The 16,078-nt window shown below is 40.6% G+C and overlaps 1 protein-coding gene across 1 annotated transcript in view; it reads left to right on the top strand.

The window, feature by feature from the left end:
- Positions 1 to 16,078, top strand: part of tmem8b (transmembrane protein 8B) — a 42,635-nt gene that overhangs the window by 7,972 nt on the left and 18,585 nt on the right. Inside the window, exons 3-6 of the mRNA XM_030416669.1 lie at positions 43 to 250; positions 4,343 to 4,476; positions 5,490 to 5,758; positions 7,769 to 8,151. Coding sequence (XP_030272529.1) covers positions 43 to 250; positions 4,343 to 4,476; positions 5,490 to 5,758; positions 7,769 to 8,151 — 994 coding nt within the window. The remainder of the gene's footprint in view (positions 1 to 42; positions 251 to 4,342; positions 4,477 to 5,489; positions 5,759 to 7,768; positions 8,152 to 16,078) is intronic.

Raw genomic sequence — 16,078 nt, 5'->3', positions numbered from 1 at the left:
AGGCCTGACACAGGGATTGATTGTCGGCTTTGTGATTAATAGGTACTTCAGGTCTGGGGCTCCTCCAGTAATCAACCCCCTGTACACCAGCTTCCCTCGGGATACAGTCATCCCAGGATCCTTTGCTGTGACACTCACCTGGACCCTTCCGAACCGTACAACAGGAGCGTTCAACGTGACCAGCCCGCTCCCTGGAGACTGGTTCCTGGCCGCACATTTACCCAAGGATGAAGGCAAGATCTCAGTCAAGGTGAGCCTGAACATTTATCACAAGTCACCATCATAGATTAATCTGTGAGTTGTTATTCTGGCATCATGGTTGCTGCACTGCATTTCCTAGATGTCCACTTACACACAAACAGTGTAAACAACACTGTCTCCTGTTTTTGGCACCGTGGCAAACAAAAGCTTGTGATACATGTTTTGTAACTTGTTACTTCATAGCAATCACATGACTTTAACGTCACTACCACATTGCATCTTAACGGTGCAATAGAATACACACTTAACTAGAAAACTGATCAACCTATAAGTTGTAAAGCTGGAGTGAGAATAGTTTGCAACTTAAGTTGGCCTTGTAAAGACGGACTGGTGAGTAGATGAGTCTCAGTGTTCGACGTGATGACGTTTTATGTCACCGACAAGTTCTGCAGTCTTATTTAGCCACTTGTGAGCAACCACCTTTTTCGAGACACGTAGACCTCAACCCTTTATATTTACATGTATGTTTTATATCGTAGAAGTAAATTTGAAAATCTTTTAAGCTTGTGTTAACCCTCCAACCTTATACCTAGCATTTAACTGAAAAAAAAACCCATTGACTTTTAGACGAGGGAACTGAAAGTGCAAAAATGCTAAAATATAAAGTATGGAAGTACAGCTGAGTTTGGTGGGAGTCTTGATAGTTTTACAGGTATTTAGTCATAGACTGAGTAAATGGTTGTAGTGTTAAAAAAATGTAGTGTTAAAAAAACAACCTGATGTTGATGCTAGATGCTGTTGTCTGAATCTCTAAACCCCATTTCAAGCTTGTCAAGACATTTCACTTAATTGTCAACTTCATTTTGTCGTATCAGATTATCACCAAAGTCATTTGGAAAGATTCGACGGGCATCATGAATATCTGCATCAAAAGTCGTGCCAATCAAACTGATAGAGGTCGAGATATGCCACTAGATAAGAGACGATTTTGGCCTGTTGGTGGCGCCGAATGACAAGTCAGAGATTCACCAAAGTCAGTAGCTTTTATCCCCTGGGTACCAAGAATGTATGTACCAAAAGCCTTGGCAGTCCATCCAGTAGCTGGTGAGATACAGTGTGACAGCAGACCCGCACTGGCAGCCCTGCAGCCATGCTAACATGGAGAAAAACGAATCGTTTAGAGCAGTGAATGAGAGGCTTGAGTCACTGTTTCGTTTACATCGCACACTAATTGAGCCTGTTAAAAGTGGAAGCGTAACTCAAATGTGATTTACATCTAAAATATGTTCTTCATGGTTACTTAGGTCTCATTCATGGTGGAGAAAAAAAAATCAAATAAAAGTGATGCAAGTCTTCTTTGGGATTAGTATTCCGGCCTGTGCTGCAGAGCTTAAAGAGGCAGAACAGCGTCAGAGAGTTTTTTCTTCATCTCATCGTGTTCTCCTGTTTGGCCACATAAACACCTGCTGATTTCCATTTCAGGCAATTTATTTGTCATTGGCATGGTGTTCAGTTGTGCTTCCTTTGTGGTTTTCCACTGGCTAGAAAAGGTGTACCTGGAATGCACAACAATCAAAAATATCATCAAAAGTTGCTATCAACATTTCAACAGAAGAATTGATGTGATTCGGGGGCACTGGGAATAGAGGCAGCGGCGGCTAAAATGTGACCAGCCTCCATTGACACACGGTATAGATGGAAATAGCATACCTCCTTCAGATTCTGCTCTCTGAAGCAATTTTCTGGCAGCAAAGATGTGATGTTTGCAGTTCAGAATGGAAACATGGGTGGAGGCAGAGCAAGCGGCACGGAGGGGGATGCACACTGCAATTATACCAATCTCAGTTATGTATTGAGCTTAAAACAAAAGATGGAAGGAGTTAGCACCCAAAAACAAAGAAGTAGTGATCTCGTTATTGCAATTAGGAAACACAAAATGTTTCCCTTTGAGAGCAAGACTGAGAGTAATGATTCTCTGTATGCAGGCAAATTCTTGTATTTCATTCGGGCATTTTTGTTAATTATCTGACCTGTATACCAAGCTCATGATTATTATTTCCGTATTATCATTTCTCCTTTCGAAATCACACCTGCTCTTTTTCCATCGCTTGCTTATCGAGATCAGGTGCATCATATCCTGACTGAAGTCAAGGATAATCAAACAAAGCTCACTGTAAATGAGGAAATTGATAGGAAGTGACAAGAGCGGTGAATGATATTAACTGTTTAGCCATCCATCCAAGCACCTTTTGTGCCCCCAGCTGTTCACTCGTTTGACTTAATTAAAGCATAGGGCAACGGATTTATCTAAATGATGGGGATGTGAACAAGAATCTTAAAGGAGGCATAGTATTCTTATTTTTAGGTTCGGGTTCACTACTAGAATAGGTTCACATGTTTTAATGCTCAAATCAGTGTTCTGAAACGCTCTGTTTTAGCTCCTGTCTCTTAAAAGCCCCTTCACACCAATGATCAGCCAGTGGCTTGGCATAAATCATATGAGTGTGTGAACTGGTGACATAGTGTGATGTCACTAAGTCATCGATTCAAAGGCGGGACTGCTGAAGAAGCACTTCAGGAGCAGTGTTTTCCGTGGGAGAGCGGAGCTTCTGTTGGTGCGGAGTTGGACCTTTTTAACGTTAAAGACCCTTTGTGCACAAGAACATCTGTAAAATGTAAAGAACACTTAAGGAAAGGACAAAAAAGCAGAATAAGTCTCCTTTAATCAGTCACGATTGTGGAGGAGCTCCTTTTGCCCATTACTTACTCTATCTAACTGTTTTATGATGATCTTTATATTGGTTCCATATTGGTTTGACACAGCAGTTTGCCAGTATATATTAGATGTTCATGCTGGACATTGGCCAGTCAGTGTTGTCTACTGTCAGCATAATGAAGCTATTTGTGCAAAAATCTACTGAAACAGTCTGTAAAACCCCCAGGTGCATATGTGTTTTTTTTCTAAATATTATTTCCAAATTCGATTGTTCATATATACATTTGTTTATTTTGTAAATTAGCTTAGTTATCCATCCAAACACATTAAATTATCTTAGCTAATAAAGTGTACCTTTACTGCCTAATGCAATCTAAATTATTATTCTTGCAATAATTCCTTTCCGAGTCTGCCTCAGAATGATATTGTGAAGTGTTCCATTCTGTTCGATAAAGCTGAAAACGTGCTCTAAAAGGTTGCATTTATTGCAGCGCCATTGCAAAGGATTGCATTAGATTGTTCAGGTGTACCTAATAAACTGGAAACGCAGTGTATACCCCAGAGTTTCCCCCGAAATTGCATTTTCTCGCTGGGTCATTCTGACTGAAAGCGCCAAAATAATGCAATTAGTCACAGTTTCAACAGGAAGTTTTACTGCTCTGTGGCCTTAACTGATTATTATAGGGTTTAACATCCTGCCAAGACTGAAATTCAGATGAAAAATAAATTAATGTCTGCAGGTTTTTTTTTGCCATTAAAATGTTCAAATCTAAAGCTATTTTAAAACCATCAAAAGCCATCTGCACTTTAAAACTTTAAAACTAAAAAAATTAGGCTTTGAAACCCATATTGGTCAAGCCTTAATTAAAACACAACTTGCCCTACAAGACACACGTGCCGCTCCGACTGACAGGCTGTAATAAATCAAAGGGTCACCTCGCAGCTCCCGGACTAATGCCACATGCCACAGTAATTGTGGCCCAAACGGGAGGGGTTAGTGACTGGCTGACAGGAATGGACGACCTCATTTGGCATTCACACCTGTCCTTTTGAATCAGGTGCAAAAGGCCTCGGTCCTTTTTTAAAACAAATTTCACAGCAGATCATGTGTTGAAAACAATGCACGCTCGCCTGGCTCCAAGTCATTCGGTCAGCTCGGCTCATCTCACAGAGTAATGCACATCCAGCATTAATGGTTCAGAACCATACCAGCGAAATAGCGGGTGCATGTTACTGTGTGTGGCAGTCAGAGGGAGGACGGAGTCATATTAATCCAGGAGGGTGACAGGCTTTACGCACACGATCCATTAGGATTTCTCGGTCAGTCTGAATTATATCTGATCTCCTCCTTACCAGCTTTTAAGAAATACCAGTTAGTTAACCACGGTAAATGACATTTAAACCACTGTTGTGTTATCTTTGTAGGGTCTTTCTGAAGAATGCCAGTATCTGTTCCAGCCTCAGCTCATCGTCCAGAGGCTAATCGGGATCTCAGTGCTTTATCCCGGATACTTCATCGACCAGATGATCCCCGTCCACAACAGATCTGCACTTTACAAGTAAGTCCTCCAGCTGAGCTTTATTACACACTTAATCAAGAATTATGTGAGAGAAAAATATAGTTTTTTTGCGCACAGTCCACCTCCTCATCTGCCTCTTAAGTTGATTCTCCTGGAGTCCTTCTCTATGAGCTTATCTCTCATTCTCATTTCCAAAAGATGCAATTTCCATGTGTGTGCTTCTAGTGTGAGCACCTTTATTAACTTCCCCTTCTCTCCAAAAGTCACATCAGTTATATGAGCAGAGGCAATAGGATTTTTTTATTTTTTTATTTCAAGGTCTATTGTTCATTTTTTCATGAACTTTTGAAGGTGCCACAAGGAGGGGGATTTAATATTATATGCGTTCTTCATAAATAGAATGATAAGAAGAATATTAAAAAGTTTGTTCATGATTAAGTTGTTGGTGGGTTTGCGATGGCGTATTGCATGTACATATGAACATTATACACTTTTACAACTACTTTTAAAACGCGAGTCTGCATAGTAACAGTGGGCCCTGTGACCAACCAGCAGACCTTTAAACTGGGCACCCACCAGATTCATACTAAAATTGGACCAGGACTAGCTGGTTAGCATGCTAACGACACAAAACATACTGTAGATGGCATGATTTCAAACCTATTTTTATCATTATTATTTATTATTTTTGTTTTTTCACAGTCTTTCTATAATTTAAGTTGAATCAAATTGTTACATTACATTACAAGTCCTACATTCTGCACCTTTAAACCAGATAATGCCACATTAGAGATGGCGTTACTGCAAAGTCACAGTGACGCCATCACATCTCTATTACAGCAGAGATGCAGTCCTTTATCATAATTATTGTGGCCTTTTTGTCTAATAAACATGAATAAACATTAACTTGAATACATTTACATTTAGTGCTATTCTACATTTTCTCTCTATGGTATATCATACAGCCTCGGTTTGTGCTATTGTTTCCTGAAATGTATTCTCGTGTTTGTGTGTGTGTGTTTTTTTTTCTGTGTGCGTGTGTGCTTGTGCAGAGTATTCATCCCCAATTATATATCAAAGGTGAAGGTTCAGCTGGTAAACTGCAGCACCAAGAACAAGAGTAGTGAGAGTTGTCCCGTGGTGCTGAAGATAAGAGCGCGGGCGCCGCCGGTGCATAACTCGAGTGCCCTCGACTGCAGGGAGTGGAACCCTTGTGAATTAGACACCCTTGTACCTGCCTGGGAACAGTGGTACTACATCCTGGTGGAGCGATATCTCACGAACTGCAACGTCTACTTCCGAATCGGGGTGCAGATCACAGGTGAGTTTGTTTTTAGAGAAACAGGATTGATGAGTCTTCAGAGTTTTTTTTTATTTATTTATTTCTATTTATTTCTGGCTTGTAGTGAATTTCAGCTGCCTCAGAGCTCTATTTGTTTTGTCTTCATAAAACACAGCAGCAGTGTACATTCAAGCATATTTCAGTGCACTGGTATTCCTGCTTGTCTTAATGTGAAGATAACCTGCAATGTTTTATTTATTAGTCCCATGCGCAGACAGTTTTGTAAATGAGAGTATTTCACCAATTTTGCCAATTAAACAAAACATTTTAATGGTTATTTGGTGATTAGAGGCAATGTTGGATTTCTCTTCTCTCTCACCGTTTTCAGATGAACCGTGATCATGCTTGTTGCCACAATCTCTGAGCTGTTTGCTTCCAGCGTTGTTCATAATTTTTCTTCCTGCTGCTTTGATGTGTAATTTAAGATGATACCGGAGTCGTTTTCTGTAAAAACCTGAGCACTCATAAATTAAGCCAAACAAAAGCTCAAAGGAGATCTCTGCAAAGATGTAGCCAGAGTATAAAGGATTGTAGCTTTCAGCTGAGATAAAGTAAAAAAAAAATCTCCAGTGTCTTGTATAGCGTGCAGATGTTTGGGGAAATTTAGTTTGAACATGTGTTTTGCTGAAATCAGACCATTAAGAGGCTTGTATAGCCCAAACCGAGGTGATTGGTATGGGATCCCTAAGAGGCCAGTGATACCACGCTTAAGTGCTACACGCTGTTTTGGGGCTCTGCAGAGCCGAGATATTCTTTCTGCTCACTCCACAGGGATGGCTCACAAATCTGTGGGAAGTCTACTCCTGTGTAGCGATCTCCTCCCTCTATACGGTGCACTTTGTCACCATGGCAACACAGACACTAATTATTCACACTCTGTTTCTCTCCTTGCCTGCCAGGCAGATCTCACTTGACCTTTTGTGGATTTAAATTGAAGAACACCTCAGGTTCAGGGACCATCTGGAGTCCTCACCTTTCTCCCGCTTTTCTCGCTGTTGTCGGTTATTGTTGTTTCGCACCGTCTCAGAAATATGTGCCCTTGTTTGAATCCGGTCCAATTTCCGTGCACCGCGGTCGCCGGCTACACAGGAAGCATTGAAACTAGGTTATTTATTATTGTTGTTTGTACAGTATTTTCACTGGAGGTGTCTTGGCCTCAATAGAAGATTGGTCGTTGAATAGAGTTTATGTGTTGTACTCTATACAAGCAAACAGAAGCCAATCCTTTGGATTATAAATGTTATGAAACGATATGTTTTCACAGCCCCTTTCACTCCCGGCCGCCCACACATACATAAATATGTGTGATATATTTGGGTCTTTTATTATTGATTTTGCACAGATTTCTTCCTTGTTTCTACCGAAGTTACATCTGGAGCCCGCAGTATTTGGTAATTGAGTATTTTTAGGGAGTGCTTCAGCTGCCTGAACGGACATCAAAATACTTCAAACCCTTTCAGAGACAACACTATGCAAACGAGGCTGAGCTCGAAAAGCCTTTGAAATCCTTTCCCCTTGGGGACTGGCGGTATTTGATGGTACTTTGCCAGTTGCCATCAATGACCATTTTGCAGCGAGTTGCTTTGTGTTGAGTGAAAGCATACTGTTTGGAATTACCGTGGATCTTTGTCTCATTAAAAAGCAGTGTACAGCGCTGAACCTTGCTGTTTACATTGTGGAAGCCAGCTGAAGGGGATCATTTCAAACATTTGCAAAAGACTCGGTTGCTTAGCATGCATAATAACAGCAAGTCAAATAACTGACTTGGTTATTGTCTGTTTGTTTGAGATTTGCCGGGGATTGGTTCTGCATTGTTCATTCACAGACACAGATTGATTTCATGATAGGGATTATGACTTTACACAAGATGATGATGATGATGATGATGCTGCAAGGTGCTTCTCCAGCAAGACAGTGAACATCCTGCTGTAAAGGAATCAGTTTGATTGATTTCCTCTGTGAATTTGATGTCTTCCTGCTTTTGACTAGATTGCTCCAAGTCCAATTTGTCGAAGGATCAAGCTCAGCCCAGCTCCTCCATGAACATGCCTCAGTCCTTTGGCACCGCGATGGGTTTCTCGCTGTCTGACACCCTGTCGATGGCGGCCCTGCCCGGCCCATCGCAGAACGCCAGTCAACTGCACTCCTCGGAGGACAGCATCGTGTACCTTGCCCCCACCACCGACACTAACAAGTGCTGGCCCATCCGTCCGACTCTGCGCAACGAGCTGGACACCTTCTCTGTGCACTTCTACGTCTTCTTCGGTCCGAATATATCAATTCCACCGGACAGAGCTGCCGTGTTCGCCATCAACCTGATGCCTGTTTTAGACAGTGGAGGAGTCCTCAACATGGAGCTCAAACTCAACATGGTCAGTCATAGTTCCTTTTTTTCTCCTGAAATATTGTTATTGGAATTTATTATGAGCACATCAAGGCACATAAAAATGGATCCCCCAGACATCCCTTTTTTTTTCTCCCTGTTAACAATCCTCACACAAAGCTGCTAAAAGAGAACAAAACAAAAACAAACAGGAACAAGATCCTTTAGATAACACCAGTCCTGCTTGTTCTATAATCCATCGTAATTGTAAAGACCAGTTTTTAAGGACATCTTGCTATTACCCAAATTGGTCGATGGGTGTTTTCACAAAGGTATGAATACTAAATCTAAAGGTACGCCTTTTTCACACAACCCATTCATTGTCTATGTAGGAAGCCGTGCAATGAGATGGGGTGCGGTGTTTCCCGCTCCCGCTACGTTGCATAACATTGAATTATGGCTACTTTATGCAAATCCAGCACAACGAGCCGCCTCTGGAAACTGCTAAAAAAAAAACAACAACATAAAAGCTAACAATAGTTGAGTTAGAAATGAAGAAGGATTCTGCTATTTCTTGCCTAAAATGTCTTCAGAAACACATTTTGCTGAGCTATTTTTGTAATATAAGAGAAAGTTTCCGAACGAGCCACCATGTTGGTCTGGTTTGAGATCCAGGAGCAAATGGCCCATGAGTGGTTTTCATCCAATCAAGTGCAGCCAGTGAGTGATTGCATGGTTGTTGGAGGGAGATGCCTGTTATGGTCAAGTGTTGCATCCCCTCACGTCTCCCGCTTGAAATCATTTGTTTTAAAGAAGATTCTTTTTTAACACAATGTTATTTTTTTTATTGATTTATTTTTATCATGGAGACACTTAAATTAGGTACATTTATGTAAATAAACCTTCAACTTTATGTCTACAAAATGAAGGGTTGGCAAGATTGAGGTGTTGAGTGTCTTGATCATGCAGACATTTAGTTATTGGCGTTGATGAATGAGATATTTTTCATTCAACGTGTTGGACAGCACTCTGTTTCCCCCTCACACTTCACCTGCTGTACACTTAACTACTGCAGAATAGATCAGATAGTAATCAGTAAAGTAAACATGCAACAGAGGGAAAACCCCCAGCCAGCAAGGGCGAATAATTGGGCTCACAAAGTGTCTGGCTGAGCTCGCCTGCTAAATATGGATGCTCGTATGGTCATAGACTTTGCTCTGGGAGATGAAAAAGTTCACAGTGATCCAGGCGCCAGTGTTTGGGCATGTGACATATGCTTATAATTGAGAGGGAACCAAAATACCAAAATTCAGCCATGCAGTATTTGATGTGATGTCTTTGTTAAGCTGTCCTTCAGATCATAACTGCATTAAGGATGCACCTGCAGCTGCTCTGGTGGTCTACAGGGAGCCGAAAAACTGCAGAGCTACAGGCTGGCAGATGGACTTTAAACATTTTCCGCTAATAGAAAGCAAGTCAGCCAACATTGAAAGAACTCGAGGATGAAGCGTAAAACCACAACAAATATCTTTGATTGTTCCGTTCAAAGGAATGTCCTGACATTTTGGGAAATGTGCTTCTTTTCGCTGTCTTCCTGGGAGACAGATTGATATCAGTTTCATCTCTAAGCATTCAGAGGAGATATTGGTCGAGGGTATTTTTAGCATTAGTACCTGTAGCTTAGCATAAAAGGCGTGAGCAGGTGGAAATAACTGGCCGTCAATGAAGGGGGAGAATATCCCCTTTCTGCAACTAAAAAAATCTCAGCGCATGGTCTATCCAAAAGCTTTTCTGGAGCTCTCGACTAGACCGGGTCGTCTTCCTCAACAGATGGAGCTGACCAGTGATCAGTGAGACCTAAATGTTAAAAATGTCCTTTTATTCTGAGCACTGTAAGTACACAGAAACAGGAAGATACACTTGACTGTTGGTCAAGAAATCATAGCAATTGAATTTAACGCCAATTTGGGCTATAAGAACCTGTTTCTCTGAGATTTTATAGATAAAAACATATGTAATGTCATATTAAGGGATAATGAAAAAAAATTGCTTGTTGCAGCCCAACATATGAAAATGGTTGAAAATGGTTTAAAGTTGTTGTCTTGCAGCCACCATGCTGTCTCTCCCTGCCTCCAGACTTTGTGATAAGCTCGGCTAAACACATCTTTCATCTCCATTGAACACACAGAGATGAGACCAATAATCAATCTCCTCATCTAACCCTCGGCAAAAAAAAGCAAACAGTCCTATTTCCCAAAATGTCAGAGAAAAATAGAAATAGCTGTCGTTTAAGGAAATGAGAATAATTGACTGTAATTCATTTGGTGGTTTATTGATTGATTGCTGGTTGATGTGGTGACACGGTGGGTTATTGGCTGCTGTCACCTCACAGAACGATCGCCCTGGGTTTTTATGGATTCTCTGGTATGTTTTTATGTGCATTTTTTTCATGCTTTCTTCATGTTTATGTGATCTTTGTCCCACAGTCCAATCAGAGAGAGAGTCTCTTCTCAGCAAAGTGCATGTCCACCACAGGAACCAGGATTTATTTTAGTTCCAGGGACATTTTAGGCTTAGAGCAGTTATCCCTCCATGATCTTATTTCTCAGAATTCCTAAATACAGTAAAAATTGGTAAGTAAGGACTGTACAGCACCGTACAGTGATTTAGCAATACAGTATTGGAGTTTTACAGTAATGTTGGTAGAGTGACTGAAAACACAGTAAATGTATGTAAATCACTGAATTTACAATAATTAAAGATAATTATTACAGTACTATTTAAATTTTACATCAACATACTGTATTTTTGCTATGAAATTGTCTGATTACTGTAGAAACACAGTATGTTACTGTAATTTTCAGGTATATTACTATAAAATAATTACTGTATACTGCAGTTACTACTACTAGTTCCTCTTAGGGAGTCTCCAGAACTATGTATTTAACCACCCAAAATGTCCCTGTATTGGTCCCTGTGTTACTTTCCAAAAGCACAAGATCTTTGGGGGTGGTGCTTACAAAACTGAAGATTTCTGATTGGTCGAGCGCTTTGCATCATTTTATTTCAGCTACCATTTAAAAAAAAATCTGCATCCTTCAAAACCAGATTATTTTTGTTCACTGTGCTTCAACATATCGACATTAAAATTACAAGAGACAGCATACGATGGGCTGACGATCATTGATTGCATGGAAAAATTGTAAAATGTAAAAACATTTAAACGTCAGTGGGCTAAATTGCCTAATCTTCGGGAGTCTTAGAAGGACGTGAAAACAGACAAGAACCGACAGGAGGAACCTTTTAATTCCTCGAAACAGGACTAAAAGCCCTGGTACGCTAGGTGGAAACATGGCTTAAGTGATAGTTGTTGACTTTGACTTTAACTCAGTGGATTCTACGGATGTTACAGAGACAGTATGCTGTGATGAAACCCGGTTGCCGTGATTGTTGTATGAACCGCAGATTGTATTCCACAGAGAGACTGTCGAACTATATCATTCTATGGACAGATTTCTCTCCCCTCGGCGGTGATCTGTCATTTGCTTGTCACAGGCGCAGAATCCAGTCAGCCGCTGCCGGTGGGGGACTCTGGCAGATTTGCAGGGCTTTAGGAGACAATAGCTGGAGCTGCTTGTCTGCCCTGCGTCACTCTCTGTGAAAGAGTGCGAAAGGAATGCATATGGCTTTTTATTTCCACTGATATCTCAGTTGGCAGCGGCTCGGTTTAATCGCTTTAGATCCATTTTTCAAAGTCTGCTTATGCAAAGAGAGATTGTAAGCACTGTAATGAGTGTTAGTCCTTGAGAACGCATCGATGTATGCCTTGTTAGATTTTATATGTCACACGTGTTTTTTCACAGTAATACCCTCCTCTGTATATGGGGGCCCAAAAGTGACTTTGTAAAAATGTTAATGAAAAGAAATGTTGCAGAAAATAATGAATAAAATGGCGATGGCAGTAAGCAAATAGATTTTTTCTGTACTTGTGCATTTATACATCTCTGCATGTATTTGTATATTCATTTATGTCCATATTTATTTCTATATATACACATACATTTATTGCCACACTTGTAACTAGCCATTTGAGAGCCAAAAGACACAGTTGCTGACACTGTCTCTCAGTGTCACCCAGGAGATTTGCAAATGTGGCACTGAATGTGGAAAAAAAAGAAAACATGAATAAATAAATGTGGAAATAAATTAATGCCCAAAAATGCAATATTCTTTATATATGCGTTGCCCATTAATGTATTCTGTTTGATTTTATTTATTGTAAATTATTTATTTATTTTGTTTGTCACTTTTGGGCCACTGTACATAGGAACTAGTATAGAAAATATTGAACTGAAGCCGAAAGAAAAGGCTTTTTTTCAGTGAGTGAGAAACCTTTGTTTATTTGTTTTTGATTTTGATATCTGATGAGTTTAATATTTTACTGAACAAAATTCAAACTCATCACAGAGTTTATTTTAATTAGTTTGGGCACTGGGCTGTGCAGCATGTAGCACACATGCCAGCGTCAGTCATGTTCACGCATCTGTTGGCATCATGTCCTGCCTGACACACTCCTGGGAAATTTTAGCAAAGCAAATGCCACATGAGGAGACAACAGAGACACAATTGGTATTCATTTTTCCCAATCTGCAGCATTTTTATAATTAAAGTAGAAATATGTGTCCTGGATGCTTTTAAAGACGCGTTTATTCAAACCAATCTCTACAGTAGTTTGCTCAGTCAGTAACCTTGAGCATTGCACTGTTGGAAGATAGCCCCCCTGACTGAATTATGCCCCTTGCCACTCACGTTCCACAAACATAACTAACAGCTGCATAATGGATCAGGCCTATAAATCAAAACATTAAACATGATTAATGTAGCAATGTTCACAGCGGTGTTACAAAGTGCTTTACAAGTAAGAGCAATAAATAAATCCCCAAACAAAATTAGTGTTAAAACTCCAGACATTAATTTAAATGAGGTATAAAAAAAAAGAACTATATTAATTTTACATGAAATAACAAAGATGCCCTGACAACAGAGAGGTCTTCTAAGAAGTGATTGAAATCCTTTCTTGATTGGTTACTGGACAGCAAAGATGAAGAGTGCTGGGAAACCTCTGGCATCCAGCTTCAGGTGAAGTTATATGAGCTGGAGCTGGAAGATGGATTGAGTCTCCACCGTTATCGGTCAAATCTTGATATCAGCTCCACACACACAGACGACAAAGACATTTCCTGGTTAGAACAGCAAATGAATGGTTCGGGTGAAAGACTTCAGAAGGATCAAACATACGGCGAAATAATCTTGAGAGCATCTACCCCCCTCATTTTGAGATGTTTCCTGTTGAATCATGTTGTTGGCAGCCAGTAACCAATATGACAGGAGGGATTCTAGTGCTGGAGGCCGAGTTTAAAGGATTGGTGTCAGTACAATGTAAATAAACCGGGGCCTCTTTTATAAAAATCTTCTTAGATTCATACTGGAAATTTGCCTTAAGATATTTTGATATGGTGTGCTTAATTTTTCGATTAATAAAAGATGCAGAGCGTGAGAAACTTGCTCAAGCAGGTTCTTGAAAAATCCCACTTGTAACCTACACACCTGTAATCTCAAATCAGGTCTTAAATTGACAGCACCTGCCTTTGCAATTTCCCCTCATAGAATGCCAGCACAATGACGGTTCGGTAGAAAATCTAGCTTTTCGGAAGACCAGATCGCGGCCATGGTGGAGGAGATTGAAGCCATGAAACATGTTTAATTCTGCGGACTCAACAGTGGCTTAAATCAAACCTGAAGATCTAAGATCCATTTGATAAATAAGGGCCCTGAATGATGTCAGTAAACCATACAACGTAAATGATACCACGTTTACATCCGTGTAAATCCCTTTGAGACGGTTGCTAATATTGTAATAGCAATCCATACAAAACAGGGCCACGATAAAATGAAGTGAGTTTAAAATAGGGGGAAGAAATAACATTTGTTTTGCACCTTTAATGTGTGCCCAAGAATTTGGGTCAGAATCACTTTTGAGAATAAACTACAAAGAGTTGCCTCCAGGGGAGACTGGGATTATGACTGTAATCAAAAGGGTTTAAGAGAATTTTGTTTCAGATACTTTGTCATTTCATGGCTTGTGCACAACATACGGGCGCTTCTTCATCTCATTTTGGGGGCATTTCATCGTGGACATAAATATATTTCCAGGGTATATTGGTTGTGTTGCGGAGTGTTATGACATTATAATTTTGAACGTTAAAGAAAAATTGTATTTACACCTCTAGAATAGCAGTTAAAGTGAGAATATACAGGGAGTTGTTGTTCTTGTACGTTGCTGTTTTCTATTTAGTGTCATTGTTAGAAGCTGTGGAAATCTGTGATAGTATTTTTGTCTGTGCGCCTCAGTGACGACACAGATGACATGTTATGAGATTTCTCTGTTTGTCGTGAATAACAAGTAATAAGGATTTCAACCAAAGCACAAGAAAATACTTTTCCCTTTTCTGGCTTAGCTTTGAAATAGTTGCCGGGTAGACCAACTGCACTGAGCGAATAAAAAAAACACAAAGAAGTCCTTAAAGGGGAGTTGAGTCATACAAGACCTCTGTGGAGCTTTATCTGGGCCAGGAGGAGGGGCGACAACTTTGAGGGGAACTTGTTTTCTCCTGTCTCAACACATGCCGTGTCTCGCAGTCACACAGGCTTAATAAGGGCAATCTTTACTGTTGCCGTGACTCTCTGGCCTTGATTCTTTACATGGACAGATTATGGGACAGTGGGCACAAACTGCTTGTTTCTCTTGAATGACAAACTGTACCGGATGGAAAACTGCACCTGTAGCCACTTTGTAGCCGGAGAATGTACCATCACCCCTTAAATATCAACCGTACTTGTCGAGATATTTCAGTCTGGGCCAAAGTAATGGACCAACAGACAGATACTGTCATGCAGCTAGCCTGTTTTAAAGCATATCTACTTTTACTTACCTAGAAATGTTTATATCAGTCACTCTACCTGTGGGGGCCTCCTTACCCGTTTTAAGGCCACTGGGCCTGTTTCTGGATGGGCCTGTCTGGTAATCCATCCAGGAGCGTTTGTTGCTCAATCCTTCATCTTCAAACTGCGGGGCAGAACTCACAAAAAGGCTCGAGCCCGTACATTTGCAGGTCTGCCGGGCTGAAAGATGGGAGCAGGAGGAAGGAGACTGTCTTTAAGTGCCAGTAGGTGTGATTGAGTCTTAGTACCAAGAGAGTACAGGCCAGATGGTAAGTTTAGGAAGCCTGAAATCTCAGCACCTGGCAGTGTGTTTGTTGAGTCATTGCATTAATCAACAACTTTGCCAACTCCCTGCATATACATTATGCTCATTTAACGCTCGGGGGGCAATAGGAATCTGATTTATTCAGGAAATAATTGCCCGAAATTATCCCTACCACCAAGCGCAGTTCTCTCCGGACACAAAGCGAAGCATGAAACGTGCTTTTGCTTGTGGTGTAAAGTTCTTGTTTGGCAAAGAATGACTCCTGCTGTTTCTGACTGGCAGGTTTAATAAGTTAGTCAGACACTTTCCACAATAGTCGTAAATCATTTCAATGCTCCTCTTCTTTCCTAAACACAGAGACACTGTGAATAAATTAGAAGACATTTTGTCACATTTGATGCCTGACTGCACACCGATGCTGCACGAGCACATGCAGTCAGTTTTCTTTCTTTTTGTACCCCTGTTGTTCTTGCACTGATACACCAAATTGGACTGGAGTGGTCTCTCTCACCTCCCTGCAGAAAGAGCCAATTTATATAAGCTATGCAGTTCCCAACGCCTGAATAATTCCCCAGGATTTTTTTTTTTTTTTAAACGCATGAGTGCATTAATGTATAATTGATGCTTTGAGGAGATAAACTGCCAACATCTTCATTTAGGTGCCTCGGGCAGACAGAGAGGGAGCAGTTTCACTTGATTTGTTAGTTTT

Source organism: Sparus aurata, chromosome 5 (genome assembly GCF_900880675.1).
Source record: "Sparus aurata chromosome 5, fSpaAur1.1, whole genome shotgun sequence".
Taxonomy (NCBI): Eukaryota; Metazoa; Chordata; class Actinopteri; order Spariformes; family Sparidae; genus Sparus; species Sparus aurata.
This window is presented reverse-complemented; position numbering and strand designations above follow the sequence as displayed.